General features: G+C 55.4%; 1 protein-coding gene across 1 annotated transcript in view; it reads right to left on the bottom strand.

Moving 5' to 3' along the window:
• Positions 1-4,632: 4,632 nt before the first annotated feature.
• The window catches only part of IGDCC3 (immunoglobulin superfamily DCC subclass member 3), a 42,164-nt gene continuing 26,021 nt past the window's right edge, over positions 4,633-20,775 (bottom strand). The window contains exons 3-14 of the mRNA XM_061158327.1: positions 13,085-13,229; positions 12,585-12,715; positions 12,028-12,165; positions 10,579-10,737; positions 9,277-9,442; positions 8,735-8,982; positions 8,358-8,522; positions 7,859-8,050; positions 7,610-7,714; positions 6,997-7,135; positions 6,658-6,862; positions 4,633-6,394 (exon numbers count right to left, since the gene is read on the bottom strand). Of these exons, the coding sequence (XP_061014310.1) occupies positions 6,227-6,394; positions 6,658-6,862; positions 6,997-7,135; positions 7,610-7,714; positions 7,859-8,050; positions 8,358-8,522; positions 8,735-8,982; positions 9,277-9,442; positions 10,579-10,737; positions 12,028-12,165; positions 12,585-12,715; positions 13,085-13,229 (1,961 nt within the window). The 3' untranslated portion in view covers positions 4,633-6,226. The remainder of the gene's footprint in view (positions 6,395-6,657; positions 6,863-6,996; positions 7,136-7,609; positions 7,715-7,858; positions 8,051-8,357; positions 8,523-8,734; positions 8,983-9,276; positions 9,443-10,578; positions 10,738-12,027; positions 12,166-12,584; positions 12,716-13,084; positions 13,230-20,775) is intronic.

The raw sequence follows: 20,775 nt of genomic DNA, 5'->3' as shown, positions 1-20,775 counted from the left end.
CGAGCCCATGCTCTTAACCCCTGGGTGACAGTGCGGCTTGTGAAGGACGCTTGAGTGCCAGGCTAAAGGCCCTGGACTGCCCAGGGTCAGCGGGGAGCTCGGGAGGGTCCTCACTCAACCTGCATTAGCCAACATGCCCACCTCAACCCTCCTCTTCAGGGCCTCCCATCCCTGCACCTCTCCTCAACATTCAAAAAGAAAATCTTCATTTCAGTCCACTTAGACCACGTCTCCCTTCAAGTCTGCCCCCACCATCTACAGATAATAGTCAGCAACCAGCATGGCCTTCGCACAAAGAGGCCCAGGTTCAGGCCCCAGTTCCACCACCTCCCTTCTCTGGGCCTCGGTTTCCTTGTCTGGTAAATTTGAGGATGACAGTAAGTCCAGCTCTGCTTGCTGCAAGGCTGTGAGAAGAGTCCAAGGAGGTGATCTAGAAATACCCCCAGAAGTAATAACAGAGAACTCGTCTTATCAGCGGGGCACCAAGGACTCCGTAGCGCCCCTTTCCATTCCCCGAGGAAGTTCACGTGAAGTTTTCCTCAAACACATCAACCGTGTAAAAACATATGCTCTGGAGACCTAGCAGTCATTCATTTGTACATTTATTGAGCATCTATTAAGTGCCAGGTCTCCTGCAGCAAATGACAACCTCCTGGCTGCTCCATGATCTTACCGTGTTTGTTGCTTACCTTTTGCCTTCAGCCCTGGGTATCCTTTCCCTCTCCTCCACTCGTCTTTGAAGTCTTCATTAATTCCAGCCTGCAATGAATCATGTTTTCTTCTGCTTTCCCAGCTTGCCAGTGCCCATCCAAGCCAGTACCTGGATAAGTTGAAGTTATTTTAATTCAAGCCCATACTGTCTGCTCACTGAGAGCTGTCTCTCCAGCGGGGGGCTGAGCTTAGCTGCTAGCTTCCATCAAGCGAGGGTTGACGGGCTCTTTCCTGTGGCTGTAATCCTCGCCATCTCCACAGGGTGGCAGCAAACCCCTCCAGTCACAGCCTTTCCCCCTGGAGCTGAGACACTGCAGGCCGAGATGCTTCCTCCAGAGGCTCCCTCCTTTCCACGGAGGCGATGCCAGAAGCAGAGGTCCTCTCTTCTTTATCTCCCTCACCCTCACTCACTTTGTTCTGCCCACTTTCTCTGCCTGTAACAATGAGATCATCTGAACACTTAAACTGAACTCTTCACTAATATGAATTCACTGGGTGCAATCAGAATATACAAACCAATCTCCGTAATACTTCTTTGTAGGAGGGCATGGGTCTAGATGGCCCACTCCCTGACTCTCGTCTAAACTCAATTCAGGACAGGTCCCTCATCGTTGGTTGCTCCCACTCCCCCATTCCTGCTGCCAGCCCAGCTTCTCCCGACCCCTGCGGCCCCACACCTTTCCTGCGCAGGAGCCCTATTGTCCTCACTGCCTGCCCCCAGGTCCATGTTCCCACATCCCCAACCCCCCCTTCTCCCCCAGGACCCAGGCTCCCCATCAACTGTAGCCTGACTAGGTTTAGTGCAAAGGGCTCCAGGTGGGGTGTGCCTCTCTGGCCTCCAGCCCGGCCCTGCCTCTAACTTCTCTGTGAACTTGAGCGATTCCTGCTCCTCCTGGCTCTCAGCTGTCTTGTCTCATGAAGCGGTCAGTGGTCCCTCCCAGCTTGGTCCTTCTGGGGACCACCATCCCTGGTGGGTGGGGATCTCAGGCTGGCACCAGCTCCCCTGGGCCCTCAGCCCTCGCTGCACTGAGGGAGCTGGCCATGGCGAAGGCCCTTGCTAGGTGTTCACAGAGGCCTGGGCCTCCCTTCCTGTGACCTCAGGACTGGCCCTTCAAGACCGATCTTCACTAATCATAGGGATGAGACCTACAAACATGGCTTGGCTAGGAGTCGGGAGCACTGCCTGTCTTCCTCCAGCCCCTCCCATCATACCCCAGAGCCTCTGAGAGGAGCCTTCCTGCTGCCCAGCCTCCCAGCTCCCACTTGTTCTCCACCCACCCCTCCAGGGTGGACCTATTGGTCAAAGAGCCCCACATCATCTCTGACTCCACTCACATCCAACGGTGGAGTCTAACTCCCCTCCCTGGAATAGAGCGCCCTTAGTGACCTGCTTCTCAGGCATAGAATGTGGCAGTGATGCTGCGGGATGTCCAGGGCTAGGTTCTAAATTTCCTAGCAGTTTCCGCCTGGCTCCGGCTCTCAGGACGCTGATCTCTGGGTCCCAGCCACCAGGATGTGAGGCAGCCCAGGCATATGGAGAAGCCACATGTAGGTGCTGAGGCTGACAGCCAGCATCAGCCACCAGATGCGAACAAGCCTTCAAATGATTCCCGCCCTGGGGCTTCAGGCTGCCACAGCTGATGTGCGGTGGAGCAGAGAGAGCTCTCCACGCTGGGGCCCGGCCCAGCCTGCAGATGTGTGCGCAAAAGAAATGTTAGGGTGAACCTCTAACATGTGGGGCGGTTTGTTACAGAGCATTAGGTAACTGGAGCAAACTTAAGCCCTGGCTACTGCTGATTTCTGCTCAAACACGTGTGTGTGTGTGTGTGTGTGTGTGTGTGTGTGTGTAGGTATTCGGCCAGAGGCCACTGGATTTCAGGACCTAGATTCCAGCTGGGCCACTCAGCTGAGAGCAATTTCTGCTAAACTTCCTAATTGGAACCCTGCTTCTCCCTTTACCTCAGTTCAAGGTTGTTAGAACAGACCCTTCCTTTATTTGCATGTGATTTGTGTGCAATTTGCATACATCTACATAAGTCATATTAGGTGGTTTTTAAAGGCTTCTGGGCCCCTCCCTGGGGGAGGTACTAGCATCTTGGACCCTTGGAGGGACAGGAGCACTGGAGGCTAAGTGGTCTGCTCTCCTATCCCTTCACATCTGCTCCTCCATATGACCACCCATCACCTCCCCAGGTGGTCCTTGGATGGCTGAAGTTGATGCAGAATTCCTGGGTTTGTGGAGTTCTGTGTAAAGAAAGGCAAGGTATTATTTCTATATTTGGGCTTAGTTCTTTCCTCTGGGAAAATCAAGACAAGTCAACCACTTCTCCCCCAAGACCCATGACGGTACCATGGTAGCCTCAGGCTTCTCTCTCTCAGCTCAGCATCCACTGCACCATCACTGTCTGTGGCCTGACCTTGGCCCCAATCTCCCCTGCAGCCCTCTTCCAGAAGTGCCAGGCCAAGGGCTTTCAGATGTTTCTTTTAGAAGCAGTACCCTGTTTTCTAATGAAAATCTCATGCAGAGCTCAAATTAGAAGATAAAGTCAAGCTGCTCTCAGTGTGAGTGGGCAAGGGGGCTCCCCCAGACCCTCTAGCCACAGCTGGAGAACTCAGCTTGCCAATCACTGTCCTTGTTTGTTCCTCTCAAAAGATGCCTCTGGGTATAGAACCCAGCCTTCCAGACTTGCAGAGTCTCCCAGGGGTGAGCCCTGGCTTTCCATTTCAGCAACAGAGGGGACATTGACAGTCTAAGCAGTTGCGTTTCACCATTGCCTCTTACTAAGCTTGAGGCCCACTGAGACCTCCAGATCTTTTTTAATTTTTTGGCCTTGCTGTGCGGCACATGGGATCCAGGGACCAGGGATCAAACCTGTACCCCTTGCATTGGAAGGCTGGCGTCTTAACCACTGGACCTCCAAAGAAGTCCTGAGACCTCCAGATCTTTGTCAGCACGATACTTTTAAGCCTAGTCTCTCTTGGCCTATTCTCAGACTCAGTAGCTTCAGGAGTCTGGACTGAAGAGAGGACAGGGAGGAACAGAGAGGCCTGGCCAAGGGCCTGGCTGTGTGTCCTGAAAAGACTCAGCCAGTCAGAGCCCCAGTCTCCTTAACTTTAGGATGGGAAGGAAGACAGTCCTTCCTCATAGACAAGGCCCAAAAAAAGCCCATAGATGGGACTTCTCTGGTCCAGGGGCTAAGACTCATGAGCTCCCAGTGCAGGGGGCCTGGGTTCCATCCCCAGTCAAGGAACTAGATCCCACGTACCACAACTAAAGATCTCACAGGCCACCACGAAGACTGAAGATCTCACATGCTGCAACCATAGACCTGGGGTAGCTGAATTCATGAACTGATTATTTTTAACAGCACACAGCCCCGCCCAGCCGCTGGATCAGTACTGGTGGTCTGTCCCCATTTGGTGGAAGGACTGGTTTCGGATCCCTTCCTGCCAGTTAAGGAGGCACGAGCCACGGTCAGAATGCAAACTCTGGAACCAGGCCACCTGGCCAGGATGCAAACTGATCTCAGCCGACCCTGCCGATACTGGGCGTGTGGGGTATACAAGGTTTCCTTCATTTCTCATCCTTTCTCGGTTTCATCACCTGTGAGAGCAGATGATGATAACGAGAACCCCCGCCCCCCCAGGGAGGCTGTGAGAACCTACGTGACCTCCCCGCCTGCGGAGAAGACCCGGCATGCAGACCCAGGGGTCCGGACCCAGGGGTTCGCTGTTATCACCCTGGGCTCTGACCCTGTCAGGGCGCCTGGATCGCCCAGTCACCCAGCACTCCCACCCCTCCCCTAGGGCCTGACACAGGCACCCAAACACGAAAGATTCACTTTGGCAACAGGACTTTTATTCAGTCAAAATGAGTGTGACAAACCCCAGATGGGCCAGAGGGCCCCACCCGCCCTCCCGCATGCCCACCCTTCCCTAGGAGAGGGGGTTCCAGGAGGAAGGGGGTGTGGAGGCGATGCCGCAGGGACCAAGGGGCATCGCCTGGGAGGGCTGAGGCACCCTGGACAATGCCCTTCTCCAAACCCACATGGACGGGACTTCAGTCTTTCAGGAACACACCACCAAGTGTACTTCCTCCAGCTAATTCACTAAAGTTTGGGGTGGGGAGTCCCTAGAGGGTTGGGAGTCAGGGACTTTATGGTCTAATCTCATACTTAAGGAATACAGTTTTTTTTTTTTCCTCCAAACAAAAGTTTTCTTTCTGCTATTTAAAAAAATGTTTGCGTGTAACAAAAAATACGTATTTGTTTCCTTTTCCTTTTTTCTCCATCTTTAACTAAGTCTTTCGAAGAACACAACAGAAAAGAAAAACAAGAAATCACAAGAACATAAATCCTTAAACACACCTCGTATAAAAATAGTTTCCGGCCGTATCTGCTGACAGTGATTGTGCCACTGCCCGGGGGGTGGGTCAGGCTGGCTGTCCCAGGCGACAGAGGGCTGGGGACACCCCCCCAACATGCACACAGCCAGCACACACAGTACATTCCAGGGGCCAGTCTGCTCCAGCGGCTGTGGGCAGGACAGCGGGCAGGCGGGCCGCGGGCTGATGGCCCACCCTCCCAAGGCCCAGGTACACAGAGGGTCCTTGGGGTCCCAGTCGAGGATGAGTTGGCTGAGCGGGTCAAAATGGGAGTGGGCAGGCCGACGAGACGCAGCACCAGTCGTGTGCTGAGAAGCGGCTAGTCTGGAGCAACGATTTATACTCCCAGGAACAAATTTTCCTCTTATTTTTGGCTTTTTTTTTTTTTTTCACATTTTCTTTGACCAATTCCATCTTTATTTCTGCAGGCCCCAAGAGGCCCACCCTTGGTGAGGAGCCAGGAGGGACGGTCCAGTGATACAACACAGGCCTGAGAGCCAGCAAACTTCGAGGTAGACATTTTCTTTCACACTTGGAAATGGGGAAGTGCTTTTTTGTTTTTTCCTTTTTTCTTTTTTTTAAACTCTGGGCAATAATGTAGGGAGGGGGAAGGGCTGCCCCCTAAAGGGGCTTGAGGTAGGAGTGCATTCGGGGTTCTACTCCCCCGAGGACATTCATTCCGGCTGAGGTAGGTGCTGAAAGTCAAAACAGCAAAACTCCATCCTGAGAAAACAAGGTCGTGGAGGGTGACAGTGTCAGGCGCCCAGCCACAGCAGGGGCTTATTTTTGGAGTCTAATTCACCTTCTTCTCTCTTCTCTTTCTCTCTCGCTCTTTTTTTTTTTAAGTTTGTTCTTTTTTTTTTTTTTTTTTTTTAAAGGAAAACATTACTTCAGTTCCAAGTCATGTGGGTACAAACAGAGGTGAAGGGGGCCCTTGGCAGGGCTCCTGCAGGAACCCCTCTGGGTCCTTGGAGGGGTTCTTGCTGAGGCTACTGTAGGTCTTGAGAATCGGAGGATCAGTCAGGACAGAAGCACCTGGGAAGCCCCTACCTGAATCCCACATGACAGGAGAAATCTTGCCTTTGACCTGAGAATGGGGGGCTGCTCCCTGCAGAGCCGGCCGGACACCAGCTACAGTCCCGAGGAAGCTGGCTGGGCAGCCGGTCCTTCACTCTGGAGGCCGGGGCCTACGTCCTGGGGTGGCAGGGCCTCCGACGGCATCTCCTCCAGGAGGCTGAGCCCCCGAAGCGGCAGCATGGAGAGCTGGGTCACCTCACACAGGGCAGGGGCCTCGGGGTCCTGCTGGGGAAAGGGCGAGTCACACAGGCCTCAGCAAGGCGGGCCGGAGGCCCATGAGTCCCAAGTCAGAGGGTCAGGCGCTGGAACCCATTGCACTCAGGGGTGAAGTCTCCAGGCCTCCCTGCCTGACTTGGGGGCACAGAGAGACGCTCCGGTCATCAGGCTGGTCTTGTAGATTGGCAGAGGCCCGTGACCAAGGCCTACGGCCAAGGTAAGGAGGGCACAGCCTAAAGCAGGGGGCTGGCCCCCGCAGGGGCACTCACCGTGGGTCTGGGGTGAGGCTGCACAGCCCCTGCTCGGGGGAACAGCTGCTCCAGTTCCTTCATGTCCACACGTTTCCCGTCTCGGCCCAGCAGGCCCCGCTCTGCCCGTCCCACCCCATTCGGTGCTAGGATGCCAGGGTCCCTCTGGCTCCGGGGGCCCTGAGGAGGGGAGAGCTGGTTTTCCACATCCTTGCACAAGAGGACCCTAGGGGATGAGCCCAGAGTTAGGAGGAGGGATGTGGGAGCGGCAAGAATACAAGGGTGGAGAGGGTGGGCCCCAAGCCGCCCCTCCTGTCGCCTGCTCCACGCCCGCCCACCCCACGCCGGCCCAGGACCCACCTGCCCCTTTGGCCAAATAAGAGGAAGAGGACACAGAAGATGATGCAGGTGACCCCGATGTGGATGCCGATGACGATGCCCGTGGTGGACGTCTGGTTGGTGGCCTCCTCCTTCCGACAGTCACATGGTGGGCTCAGAGCTGGGGGGCAGAAGCAGGGGCAGGTTGGGGGCTGTGGCTCCCAGACACCCAGCCTTCGTGGGTTACTTCTCCCGCAGCTGCTCCCACCCCCTAGTCCACATGGCGTTTGCCCTTGTCTATGGGATCCCAGCCCAACCTTTTTGGTTCTTTTTACCAATGATTGAACACTAACTTGGTGCCAAATACTAGGAATAACACTTTACAGGGACCATTTCATCCTCCATACAATTCTACAAGGGTATTACTATCTGTGTTTTATTAAGGAGACAATGGGGGCTCAGAGAAGTTAAGTAACTTACCCAAGGTCACGCAGCCCAGCATCAAACTCAGGTCTAGGCCTATATTCTCCAGCTCTTCATGCACCATTTGACCCTCCTGCTTTCCCTGGATGCCTGCTCCCCCTACCCCACACTCAGCTTCTGGCCTCCCTTCCTGAGGGCCAGTCTTTGGCCAGACCCCACGCCCACCCCTCACCTGTCCTCTCAGCTGCTCCCCTCAGAGACATGAAGCGGACTGTAGCATTGCCGTCCCCATGCTGGTTGTAGGCGAGCAGCTTCACCTCGTACACTGCAGTGGGGTCTGGGGGGAAGGGCAGGCTGCTGAGGGGCCGCCCCAGGCCCCACCAGGCAACCGTGTCCCCCGGGTGAACTGGAGAAGACCTCCGGAACCGCCTGGTGCCGCGCCCTGCCCAGCGCCCCCAGCCCCGGGCCACGTCCACCTCACCGAGCTGGCTGAGGTTGTAGGAGGAGACAGTTCCCGGCAGCAGGATGGGGCCAGTGAAGGCGGCCTTGCTTGCTGGGCGGTAAAACAGCTTGAAGCCGCCCTCGTGCTGGGCCAGCCGGGGCCAGGGCTCCCACAGCAGCTGCAGGGTGGAGCTGCCCAGCACCCGCGCAGACAGTGGCGGTGGGGCGGGGGCTGTGGGCGGAGAAGGGGGCCGAGGTGTGAGGGCCTGGTGGTCATCAAAGCTCTACCCTTCCACCTGCCACCTACGCCCCAGACCCCACTGCCCCCAGGAGCCCGGCTGCTCTGTGACCCTAACCCAGGGCCTCTGCTTGCTCAAACAGCACCTTTGCAAGAATTTATCAACAGAAAAGGACACCCCTTCTTCCAAGTAGACTCAGCCCCCTCTCAGCCCCAGGGCGAAGCACAACCTCAACAACGGTTCCCCGGGGGTTCTACCTAATCATCCCCTGGCATTTTGTGCTCCACACCCAGACCTCACCTTCGCCTAGAGTGCTGGCCAGGGTGGGGGCGGAGGCTGAGCTGGCTCCCCGGGGCGTGTAGGCTTTGATGTAGAAGCTGTAGGCAGTGGAAGGCTCCAGGTCGCTCACCAGATGCTGGAAGGTGCTCTTGCTAACTGCTTCCTGGTACTCCAGCTCCGGCGGGTCTGGGGAGGCCAGGGCGGGGCCGGCAGTGAACGGGCAGGAGAGAGTCCCGCCCACACTGGGGGATCGAGGGCGGCCGCCAGGGGGCAGTCCAGAGGAGGGAGGGAAGGTGCCGGGTCAGGAGGGTCGGGACGCGGGGACTGGGGGGGTGAGAGCCAGGGAAGTAAGGGGGAGGGTCTGCAGGGGCAGCCTTGCCCTCCGGGGCCCCACCCACCGGCCGCCTTCCTGATGTGCAGGACGTAGCCGATGATCTCCCTGGTGTTCACCAGGGGCTCGGTCCAGGACACGCGGACCTCGGTGGACGACACGGGGACCGCCCGCACGTTGAGCGGGGGCCCGGGCAGCCCCTCGGCCCACAGCACGGTCAGCCTGGCGCTGGCTTGGGAGGAGCCGGCGCTGTTCTCGGCCACGCACTGGTAAATGGCCTCATCTTCCGGGCCGATTCCCGAAATGGTCAGGGTGCTGCAGGGGGAGGGAGAGCCTCAGACCCCCTCCTCCTCCCGGGGCCTCCTCGAAGGTGGGCCACATCTCCCCATTTGAAAGACGGAGAAACTGAGCCCCTCCAGAAGACAACAACAGGCTCGGCTGAGGTCTCTCAGCTAGTTAGGGGCAGACCTGGGACTCAAACCCAAGTCTCCAGACCCTCAATTTAGCATTCTCCCCCAGCAGGAGGTGCATCGCCTGCCTGGACCACTCATCCGAGACCCCCTTCCCCACCTCCCCAGGCCTCACCCCGCACACACGCCACGCACGTGCCTGTTGTTATTCTTGAGCCTGACGTGGCCTCCGGGCCCCAGCACCTGTCCATTCTTCAACCACGTCACGTGAGGAGGTGGCTCGCCCTGGGCTTGGCAGGTGAACATGGCTGTGGTTCCAGCCGGCCTGGAGATGGACTGGGGGTGCTGGACAAACTCTGCCGGGGCTGGGGTCGGGGTCAGGGGGAGACGGAGGGGACACCTCTGAGTGAATGGATGAGGAAGGGGGAGAGGGTGGGGCCGGAGACCTGTGGGTGACAGGGTGGGCTGGGAGCCGCCTCCGGTGGGGCCCACCCTCTGCCCTGGTCCAGCCTCCAGGAAATGGCAGCCCTCACCTCCCTCTGCCCCAGAGAGGCAGACCCGAGAGAGGACTCCATTTCAATGACTATTTAAAAGACTGACATTTGTATCCGAAAGCAATCAAGCTGAGCTCCGTGTTCAGGAAATTGTTAAATAAATAAATGTGCTAATAGGTTTGGCTGCACCTTGAAGGCGGTAATGATGGGGAGATGGATGAGCCTTCAGTACTGGCTCCCCTCACCCCTACATTCTGTTCCACTCTCCTGCAATCCCAAGCCTCGAGCTTCCATTAACACCCGAGAAATGAAATGCTCCATCACTTTCATTTGGACAGATTAACGGCACATGGAATGCTAAACAAACAGGCATTTAAGTTCCTAATTCCGCTCTCTCCCATCTCTCTAGGAGAGAACAACCACAGAAACCGCCCCCCCCCCAACTCCCGGCCCCCCAGCTCCGAGAATGGAACGCCAAGCCCAGTTCACAGAGACAGCTGAGTCCCAGGGCAGGAGGATGGACAGAATGACCTGGTCAACTGCAGAGGGCCCGCACGCTTCAGGCGTGGAGTATGTGTGTGTGTTTGCGTGTGTGGAGGGAGCTGGGGGGTGAGAGTGTGAAATGACAAACATGCTGAGAACGTGAGTGCAGGTGTGAGTGTGGAAGTGCCACATGTGTGAATGAGAATAGCATGTGATGGGAGGGGACCCAGGGAGGGGGGTGGCCCACATCGGGCAGACCCGCTGAGATGACAAGGTGGAAATGCCTGGGGGGTGATGACACCTGGAAGGAGGGATGACCAAAGATGCCCTTCCCTTCCCCACACATACATTCCTGGGGGTGGGGGGAGTGGAGAGAGAGCTGCTGTCTTTGGCCAGGCTGGGGCCCTGGAGAGGGGCAGGGGCAAGGTTAGGGTGAGGATAACAACGTGGGCAAGTATAAGGCCCTGGGCTTGGGCAGGATGGGGCAGGCGGAGGGGCGGCTTTGGGTGGGGGGCAGTCCGTACCTTGCACCACCAGCCGGCCCTGGGCTGTTCTCCTCACCCGGGTGCCGGGCCTGTTGGCTGCGCAGACATAGACCCCTGAGTGCTGTACAGTTACGTCTGAGATGATGAGGTTCCCTGTGCCCAGCACCTGGATGCCCTCCACCCCAATGGGGCGGCCATCTAAAGAGGAAGGGAGGGTCAGGGAGGGAGGTGTCCAGGAACGTCCCAACTTGACCACCATCAGTCCTCCAGGGAGCCCCTGTCTTTGCCTCTGACTCTTCTCTCCAAGCATCACGGCATGCTGGAGGGGCAAGGGCAGCACAGGAAACTCTTGCCCAGCCGTAGGGAACTGGGTCCTAATCCTAGCATTGTTACTGCCTCTCTGATGACCTTCAAGTCCCTTGCCCCTAGTTTCTCAAATAGGAAAGTAAGGTATTACGTGGTGGACATTTCCCTGCCTGACTTGTCTCTCCTCAGCCAAGTTCCTTGATCAAATGTCCATTCTGCTCCTTGACTACCCAATGCCCATTAATATCAAGGCTCTGACAAGTCCTGCAGCCAAGGCATCTGGTTAACTCTGTTTCCCAAACTTGCTAGACCACCAAGCCATTCCTTCCCCTTGCAGATCACGCTTTGGGAAATGCTCTACCAGATGGTCTTTACCCGGCCTATGGGCTCCTCCTAATGGTGAGGCCTCTCTTTTCAGCATCTCCCAGGCCCTGGGCTCTCCCCCCACCCAGGATCAGATTAGCACAGTCAGAATTCGAGGAGACAGCTCCCCATTCAGCCTCTGAAGTGGTGAAATCTACTCCATTATCCTGCCTGCTGCCCCCTCCTTCCCCATCACTCAGCTGCTACAATGTAGAGCAGTCTCCTTGTGAATGCGACCCCACCCCGGCCCCTCCAGACTTTCCTTCCTCAGTGACCTCTCCACTCAGACAATGTGGGCCCATCTGCACCCTTTCATTTCTCTCCTTCAGCTGCCTGGGGATTTAGGCTGGGGATTGAGGGGACCAGGCTAGAGATTCGGGGGCTCAGAGAGAGGCTGCGACAACCAGCTGAGATTTTGAGGGGTTTGGGATTGCATTGCTGGGGAAGATGGCCAGGGTATAGAGGACAGAGATGAGCCAGAGGGGGAAGCGACTAGGGGTGCTGAGAGCTGCAGAGAGGTTCTGGAGGGCCCAGTGGTGAGGCCAAGGGTGAGCGGGGCATGGAGCTGGCACAGGGTTGGAGGAGCACTGGACGAGGTAACCCGGGAGCTAAGCCATCTACACAGGGGGAGGGAGAATGCAGTGGGCCGCGGACCTCCCTGGTCCTGCCAAGGAGAGGGAAACCACCCCCCTCCCTAGGACTCGAGAAAGCGGACCCCCACGGAGAATAAACAGGATTCCAGGTTCCCCCCCCAGAGCTGGGAGAAGAGACTGGCCCTCCCAGGGTTGGGAGAGGCGGGGGCTGCAGGATGGGGCTCACCCAGGCGGCTCCAGGACACGATGGGGCGCGGGTTGCCCGTGGCGACACACTCCAGCACCGCGGTCTGATGCACAGTCAGGGTGAGGTTCTCAGGCCCCACGAGGATCGCAGGCTCCTTGTAGGCCCCAGAGCCCGAGCCTGGAGGAAGACGACATGGCTTCACTGTAGCTGGGACCCTTCCCACCTCCTCACCACACTCCTCCCGGTACCCGCATACACGGCTCGGGCCATGGGGCATGGAGACAAATTGCAGCCCCAAACCAGGTCCGGGGGGCGGAGAGAAGAGATGCTGGCGGTCCCTGGACGTCATCACACTCATCTCTCCGGTCAGGGCCTCTCGCAGTGGGACAGCCACCCCCACCTAACCACCTAGAAGCAGAGGGTGGGCTTCCTCCCAGAGAACTGAGCCAGCAAGGGACCTCGGGGTCCCTGAACATCACCCCGAGGAGCACAGAGCTAGGTGTTCAGAAGGTGCTCACAGTGCAGGCCCTGAGGCTCCACTGAAGGGAGGGCGATGTGGTGGTGGGGGGAAGCATGCGACAGGACGAGGCCCGCACCTGTCACGGTGAGCCTGGCCCCGTGGCTGACCCGGACACTGGCGATGTTGGAGGCCACACAGTGGAAGACGCCGCTGTCCTCAGCTCGAAGGCCTGTGATCTGCAGGACTCCCTTGGGCAGCAGCGTGTACCTGTGGTGGGGGGCACGGTCAACCACCAGCACAGCACCACTGGCCCAAGGACGCTCAGCATCACGGACACAGTCCACCACCCAGCTGCTGTCCCAGTCTCACTTTCGTCATCGCAGACACACTCTGGGACTCTCACTGGTGGACGCCCCTGCAATTCCAGCCTCAGCAACAAACAACCACACGCCGACCTTCTCACTGACTCAAGTGTTGCATCTGGGCCCCAAGCCACACAGATACTCAGTCTCAACAAAGTGGCAGGAACACCACCCCAGAGGCTGCAGGCAGGCCTTCTTCAAGGCTCAGACACTGGACCGGGCCTGCCTCCTGGTCATACCATGAGCCTCCTGGTCATGCCCACCCAGGGCTCACCTCTCATTGTCCGTGTCAATGGGGACCCTGTTCTTCTCCCAGGTGATGAGGGGTTTGGGGAGCCCGTGGATTTGGCACTGGAAGCGGGCCACACCGCCCTCCTCGCCCACGGTGGCCTGAGGATGCACGTGGAAGTCTGACATGGCTGGAGAAAGAAAAGGAGGTGTGCATGGGGCAGGCACACTGCTGAGGAGCAGAGGGGACGGGAGAAGGCGTGGGGGCCTCAGGTCGCACATCAGCGCTTACCCTGCCTCCCACCTGTGGGAACATCTCCCGCAGAAGGACAGTATAGGCCTGGCTGGGACACTCTGAGAAAGGTATGGACGAATCCTTGAATGATTAACTTCTAACACCGAAAGAGTGGACTGTGGACACACAGAGGCCAGTCATAGAAAGCCTTGCCCCCAGGGCCTGCTCCCCACTTTTACAGCTGCTTTTGGATTTAGTTTTTATAAACTCCCCCTTAGTTTGTTGTTCAGTCACAAGTCATGTCCAACTTTTTGTGATCCCCATGGACGGAGGAGCCTGGAGGGCTACAGATTTCCCAGGCAAGAATACTGGAGTGGGTTGCCATTTCCTTCTCCAGGAGATATTCCCCACTCAGGGATTGAACCCAAGTCTCCTGCATTGGCAGATGGATTCTTTACCGCTGAGCCCCCAGGGAAGCCCCCCTCCCCCGGCTAAAGTATGCAGGTGATAAATATTATGCTGCACCTTTTACAGAATAGGAAACAGGCCCAGAGAGGGGAAGTGACTAGGCCAGTGTCACCCAGCGGGGACACTGGTCCCTAGACCCTGGTGACCAGAGCCCAGTGGCTTTCTTTGCCCTTCATCATCATCCCTTTATCCCCAGTTCTTCTGCAGCTTCTCAACATACCCCAAGAGGGTAGTATATCCATCGAAGGTGACAAGCCTCTCAGAAGACTGTCAGACCCACCAATCTACATTTCAATGTGTCATAAATATTCAGGGGCTGCCTCCCCACCTTTCGGGGATCTGAACTAACTGCTTGAGCGCTGATCATGAGAGGGGCCGTGGGCCACCCCCCTCCCCCCACTCCATTTTCAGCTGGTTAAGTGTCCCTACCCACCCTCATTCCCAGCCATCCCCACTCCCCAACCTGTAAAGCCCCGAGAAGGGGCCCCCTCCCACGCAGCTTCCCAGTTTCAGCACCAGGGCTGTGATTTCATTAAAATCCACTTTGCTTCAAGTGCGGGCAGGCGGCTCACCATCTGTCCAGGCGGGCAGCCCCTCCCCTCCAACACTCCATCAACGGGGACAGTTGTCCCCCCCCAGAATGAGCCCTCCCCCACAGCAGCAGGGCCCCTGGAGCTTGTCCCAGCTCCGGCTCCCAGCTCCCCGGTTGCAGGCGGGCACACCCCATGCCCGACCCCCTCAATCCTCCAGTCTGTGCAGGACTCCAGGGCAGTTCAGAAAGGCCAAGCCTTTGTGCCCTTCTCCCCAGCGTCTCTGGGGGCTGACTCTTTTGTGGTACGTTCTCTGTCTCATTTGCATGTGGTTCATTAAATATAAACATGCATAAAAATCCCCAGCCTTGCCTCCTCCTCTTTCAGGGCCTCCTGGGAGTGCGGCTGATGGGTGTGAGCGCCTCCTTGCACATGTGTGCAGGGCTGTGTGTGTGTGTGTGTGTGTGTGGTGTGGTGTGAGGGTCTGAGGCTGGATGTGAATGGGGGCTTGTATATTGCGCTTCTGTGGCTTCTGTGTAGGTGATCCATCACACATGTCCCCAGGTAGATACAGTCCTTACAAAGGGCACCTTGGGCCCTAGGGGAGGGGGGTGGGGGCAAGTGCCCAGCTGGTGTCCCCATCAGGCTTGGTGCAGTGATCCCCAGGGAGCACCGTGAGGTCAGCCTACCCCGTCTCAGGCCAAAGGCTGTGTTTGGCCAAGAGCTTGCAGGTCAGCCCAGAGGTTCAGGGGAGGGGGCAGACACACCGGTGGGATGCCTCTACTGCTTCCAGGCCTCAGCCTCCAGGAGGGCAGGGCCAGAGGCAGGCCTGGGGAGTGGAGAGGGCACCCAGACTTCTGGGTCAGCTGTCTGTGCCCCCACAACCCGGCCCGACCCACTCAGGAGCTGGGGAGCTGCCTGCCAGCCCCCGCCCCCGTCTCCCCCCCCAACCCCCCCACTCCAGCTGGAGAGGAGCCTGCAGTCCCCCAGGGGATTGGGGCGGGGACTAATGGCTCTGCTGACTACAGATGCCTCCTCATTAAGGAACCAAATCCTTTTGTGTTTCCAGCCCCCATTCTGGGCTCCCTGGAGGTACAGAGAGCTAGGAGCTGGCCTGGGGAGAGATACCAGGGCAGGGACTGCTTCTCCTCAGGGCACTGGGGATGGAGAAAGTTAGGCTTCTGAGCTTCTTCCTCCCCCTAAAACTAAACAATGACAAAGCCTGACTTGAATGCCCTGCTGGAGAGGAAGGCTGGAGCAGGAAACAGCGGTAGTTAAGGAGTAGTTAAGGAGTCGGTCTGCTCATCTTCTCACTGTACAAGAGTCCAAAAGGTACCCCCCCAACCCGGGCCTCACATCTCCCCTCCCTCAGAGCAGCACCTTGATGAACCCCGCCATCAGCTTCACCTAACTGCCATTCTGCCAAACATCTCATTTGAAGGGTAGCTTTGTTTTGAAAGGTGCTTGAAAACTACTCATCCAAGCCAACCCATTTACTTTAGGAAGGGGAAACTGAGGCCCAGGCCCAGTTGGTGGCTCTACCAGCCCCAAATCAGAAGTTCCACGCCCTAAGCCCTGTGCTGGGGTGTCCCTAAGTTCTCCAGGAAATTGTTCACTCTCCAAGGACAGATGATCCCAGAGTGGACTGCAGGTAGGGACTAGCCTTTTCTCACTGGCTGGGAGTTACCAGCGTGCTGCAAGTTGCGGTGAGCCCCAGAGATGGCTCCTAAATCCCATCCCTCAGAGAACCACTGTCTCCAGGTGGTGCCGTAGGACGGCTGGCCCCCTTTATCTGTGGCTCCTTTTTCCCTCCCTTTCCTCCTACCCCTATCCAACCCTTGGGTCAGCCCTGTGTATCCCTGCAGTGTCCTGGGGGACCACGGTGAGACCCTGGGCAGACAGTGTCAGAGGGTAATAAGGAAGAGCAAATCCAACTCCATGCTGGATCCGTTTCTTTTACTTTAACCTTTTATTCTGCTGCTTTTGTGACAAGTTCATCTCTAAAGTGATGTTGCTTAAAGTGTATACATAATGGCCCATCTCTGGGAACCCTGTTTCCGGTACTTCCATGTAACAAAAGCACCGGCCCTCCCCCTCCACAGATGAAGGGGTGAACAGGTACTCTTCAGGGCCTACCATCTCCGATTCCTGCCACCTTCATAAACAGGCCTTTGCTTCCTAGTGGCTGGGACGGTAAAGAATCTGCCTACAATGCAGGAGACCTGGGTTTGATCCCTGGATTGGGAATATCCTCTGGAGAAGGGAATGGCAATCCACTTCAGTGTTCTTGCCTGGGAAATCCCACGGACAGAGGAGCCTGGCAGGCTAAAGTCCATGGGGTTGCAACGAGTCAGACCCGACTGAGCAACTAACACTTTCACTTTCTTTTGTCCATTCTCAGCTGAGCCGGGGTCTCTGGGAATTGTCCACTCACTCCAAGTTCACTCCTGACTTCCTTAGAAGTCAGGGGAGAAAGTTTCTCAGGGCCACTTAGATCTCCGATCTCTCAGAGATTGTGTTGGGTTGACAAGTCTGTTCTGCACTGGCTTGTACAAGCTAGCCACAGAGCTATGGGAAGCGATCCTTGATCGTGTCTCTTTCTGGGAAAGGGTCCCTGGGCAGCCATGGGACTGAGGGGCTGAGGACTGGACCTCTGAAAACCCTGATCCCTGAGCAAGCCATCCTAGAGGCCACTGTGTGGCAGATAATGGCCGACACGAGTCACTGTGGTGGCTGGAAACACTACGCGGAGGCCAGTGTGGGCGGCAGTGCGTCCAGGGCTGGCGGGGGTGAAGGTGGTTCTGATGCTTTATTCTCCTGCTGACACCTGTTGGTCAGGCAGAGGCCGTTGTGGGTTCCTTGCTTCAAGTTGGGTTATGGGAGGGGATCGTGTTGGGACGCCCCTCCGGGATGAGGACCAGAGAGAGTGACAGGGTGGACAGAGGCCTGCATGGGAGGGGGGGATCACTGTGGAGAAGTGAAGAAGAAAGTACCTTTGTCCCCAAACAGTCGGCAAAGGAATCTCCCAGACACTCCCTGCTTCTGCTATGGGTACACCCAGGCCATGAGGAAAGAGGGTTCAGAGAGAGAGCCCAGCAACCCACCAGCCTAGAAGGGAGCAGAAACAGGCAGGATATGGCTCCTGGACACCCCTATAAATCACCCAAGGGGAGGGGGGTTCTCCTGAGAGCCAGATCTAGAGTAGCTCGGGGAGGGGAGGGGGCTTTCCTCCCGGTCCAGGACCTCTGGCGAGGTCAGGCCTGGATCTGATTAGACAGGCTCCAGGGGGCCGCTGCGGGGCAGGAAGGGTCGGGGCAGAGTGCTGGGAAGGAAGCTGGCCGCATCCCCCTGGCCCAGCCTCTAGCCCTCGGCTACAGCTAGGCTCCCGTCTGGTGTGTGATGACAAAAAGATCATGGGCTTGCCAGGATGGAGAGTTCAAAACGCAGCCTTTGTGGAAGCCGGTGGCACTGGGGGTCTGAGGCACCGACTGCCCCCATTCATACGGCCCTTCAAGAAGAACAACCACGATCTGCAACCTCTTCCGAAGGCCATCAAGGCCAGTCCCTCTCTTTGGATCCATCCCTGCCAAGGACCAGGGATATCCTGAATTCCCTGCTGCCTCTCAAGCAGCTCAGATGTTAACACTTAGAGACATGCCTGAACCCCATATGCTTCCACCCAATGCCCCAACTTTCCCCCTGAGAATTTCATTTTCCAATAGAGGAGCTAGCTATTAAGCACTTGAAATGTGAGCAGTCCAAATACATACTGAATTGCAAAGATTTAGTACAAACTAAAAGATAGTAAGCATTAGAGAAATGCAAATCAAAACCCTAATGAGATGCCACCTCACACCCATTGGGATGGCTACGCTCAAAGCAAAAACAAGAAATAACAGAAAATAACAAGTGTTGGCAAGCCTGGGAAAAAATTGGAATCATTGTGCACTGTTGGTAGGAATGTTAACTGGTGCATCTGCTAGTGAAAACAGTGTGGGGGTTCCTCAAAGACTTCAAAAGAGAGGACTTCCCTGGTGGTCCAGTGGTTAAGAATCTGCCAGTGCAGGGACCACGGGTTTGATCCCTGGTCTGGGAAGATTGAACATGCCACGGGATACCTAAGCCCGTGGGCCACAACTACTGAGCTATGTGCAAAAAGTACTGAACCCGCCCTGACCAGAGCCCCTGCTCCACAAGAGAAGCCACCACCGCGAGAAGCCCGCCCACCACAAGTAGAGAAAGCCTGAGTCGGCCAGGAAGACCCAGCACGGCCAAAGATAAGTAAGTAAATAGAAACTTAAAAACGGAACAACCATATGACCCAGCAATTCCACCTCGGGGTATCAACCCCAAAGAATTACAGGTCTCAAAGAAGTATCTGTACATCCACATTCAAAGCAGCCTCATTTACAATAGGTAAAATGTGAGAGAAGTTCAGATGATCATCAACAGATGAATGGATAAATGCAATATGTTTATACAATGGGATATTGTTGTTGTTTAGTCACTAAGTTATGTCTGACCCTCTGCAACCCCGTGGACTGTAGCCCACCAGGCTCCCCTGCCCACGGGATTTCCCAGGCAAGAATACTGGAATGGGTTGCCATTTCCTCCTCCACGGAATCGTCCCGACCCAGGGATAGAACCCACACCTCCTGCATTGGCAGGCAGGCAGATTCTTTACCACTGAGCCGCCAGGGAAGCCCACAGTGGAATATTACTCAGCCTTAAAACAGAAGGAAATTCTGACACATGCCACAATGTGGACGAACTTTGAGGACATTATGCTAAGTGAAATAAGCCAGTCACAAACAGATAAGTACTGCATGATTCCACTTATATGAGGTACCTAGAGTAGTCAATTCATAGAGATAGAAAGTAGAATGGAAGTTGCCACAGGCTGATGGGGAGAGAGGTAGAAGGAATTACTGTTTAATGGGGAAAGAGATTCACATTTGGGAGAGCAAAAGAATTCTAGAGATGGAAGGTGGTGGTGGTTTGCATAATATGAAGGTACTTAATGCCACTGAACTGCACACTTAAAAATGGTTAAGACAGGGGCTTCCCTGAACCTGGTGGTTCAGTGGCCAAGACTCCTTGCTCCCAATGCAGGGGGCCTGGGTTCAATCTCTGGTCAGGGAACTAGATCCCACATGCCACAACTAAGACCCAGCACAGCTAAATAAATAAATATTTTTTTAAAAATGGTCAAGACAGTAAATTTTATGTTACGTGTATTTTACCACAATTAAGAAGTTGGAAAAATAATAACTTTAATTGATTATAATAGCTAATAATTTTAAATACTGATGAAGTTGAAACAATAATAGTTTGGGTTTTTAAAGACAGTCCAAAAATATCAAAAAGTTATAAAAAATTTAAAAGTAATGATTTTATGTTGGAATAATAATACTTTGTATATATTAAGTAAAATAAAGTTTATTATTAAAATTAACTTCCCTGTTTCTTTATTACCTTTTTAAAAGTAAATGTGACTATTAGAAAATTTAAAATTACCTATGTGGTTTCTGTTATACTTCCACTGGACATTGCTGCTCTAGAAGACACAATTCTATTCTTCATGTAACAGACCTTCAAATACTTGAGGTCCAGGGTGTTTCCTGAGAAACATCTTCTGAGAGGAGTGAGTGAAAGTTGCTCAGTTGTGTCCGACTCCGTGACCCCAGGGACTGTAGCCCACCAGGCTCCTTTGTCCATGAGATTCTCCAGGCAAGAATACTGGAGTGGGTTTTGGTTCCCTTCTCCAGGGGATCTTCCCAACATAGGGATTGAACTCAGGTCTCCCACATTGCAGGCAGATTCTTTACTGTCTGAGCGACTGGGGAAGCCCACCGAGAGGAAATACCCTTAACTCCTTCAGTCATCTGTGATGATGTGTGACGTTCAGGTGTCTTGAGCCTGAAGACCATGGGCAATACTCTGAACCCACAGAGTTTTACACCACTGGGGACTCGGAGCAGATTTCAGCTATCACCTGTAGTGACCATCCCTGTGTGTGCTATCCAATATGGTAGCCACTAGTCACATGTGGTCACTTAAAATTAAATTACAAATTCAGTTCCTCTGACTCACTAACTGCCTTTCAAGTGTTCCGCAGCCACAAGTGGCTACAGGCTACTTTATGGGGCAACACCAATAAAATACTTCCATCGTCACAGAAAATCCTGTTGGACAGCATTGGTCCACACCCAAGGCAAAGCCTCAGACCCACAGCTGCCTTCTGTATTGTTTCCTCTCTCTTGCTACCCCACCGGAGAGCCCCTCCTTTTTTCTGTATCGTCATCATTAGTCCAGCTTTGCCCCAGTCAGATCCCCCCTCTCCCGGCCACATGGATTCAGAGACCGCTGACAAAGTCCACGTTTGATTGCATCTCTGCGAGGCAGGAAGGCCTCACACAGCAAGGTGGGGGAATACTTGCTAAGAGCATTTTGAGGGAACAGTCCAGTGAAGAGGTTAATGATACAGGCTCTGGAATCAGACAG

This window comes from Dama dama, chromosome 12, assembly GCF_033118175.1.
Source record: "Dama dama isolate Ldn47 chromosome 12, ASM3311817v1, whole genome shotgun sequence".
Taxonomy (NCBI): domain Eukaryota; kingdom Metazoa; phylum Chordata; class Mammalia; order Artiodactyla; family Cervidae; genus Dama; species Dama dama.
This window is presented reverse-complemented; position numbering and strand designations above follow the sequence as displayed.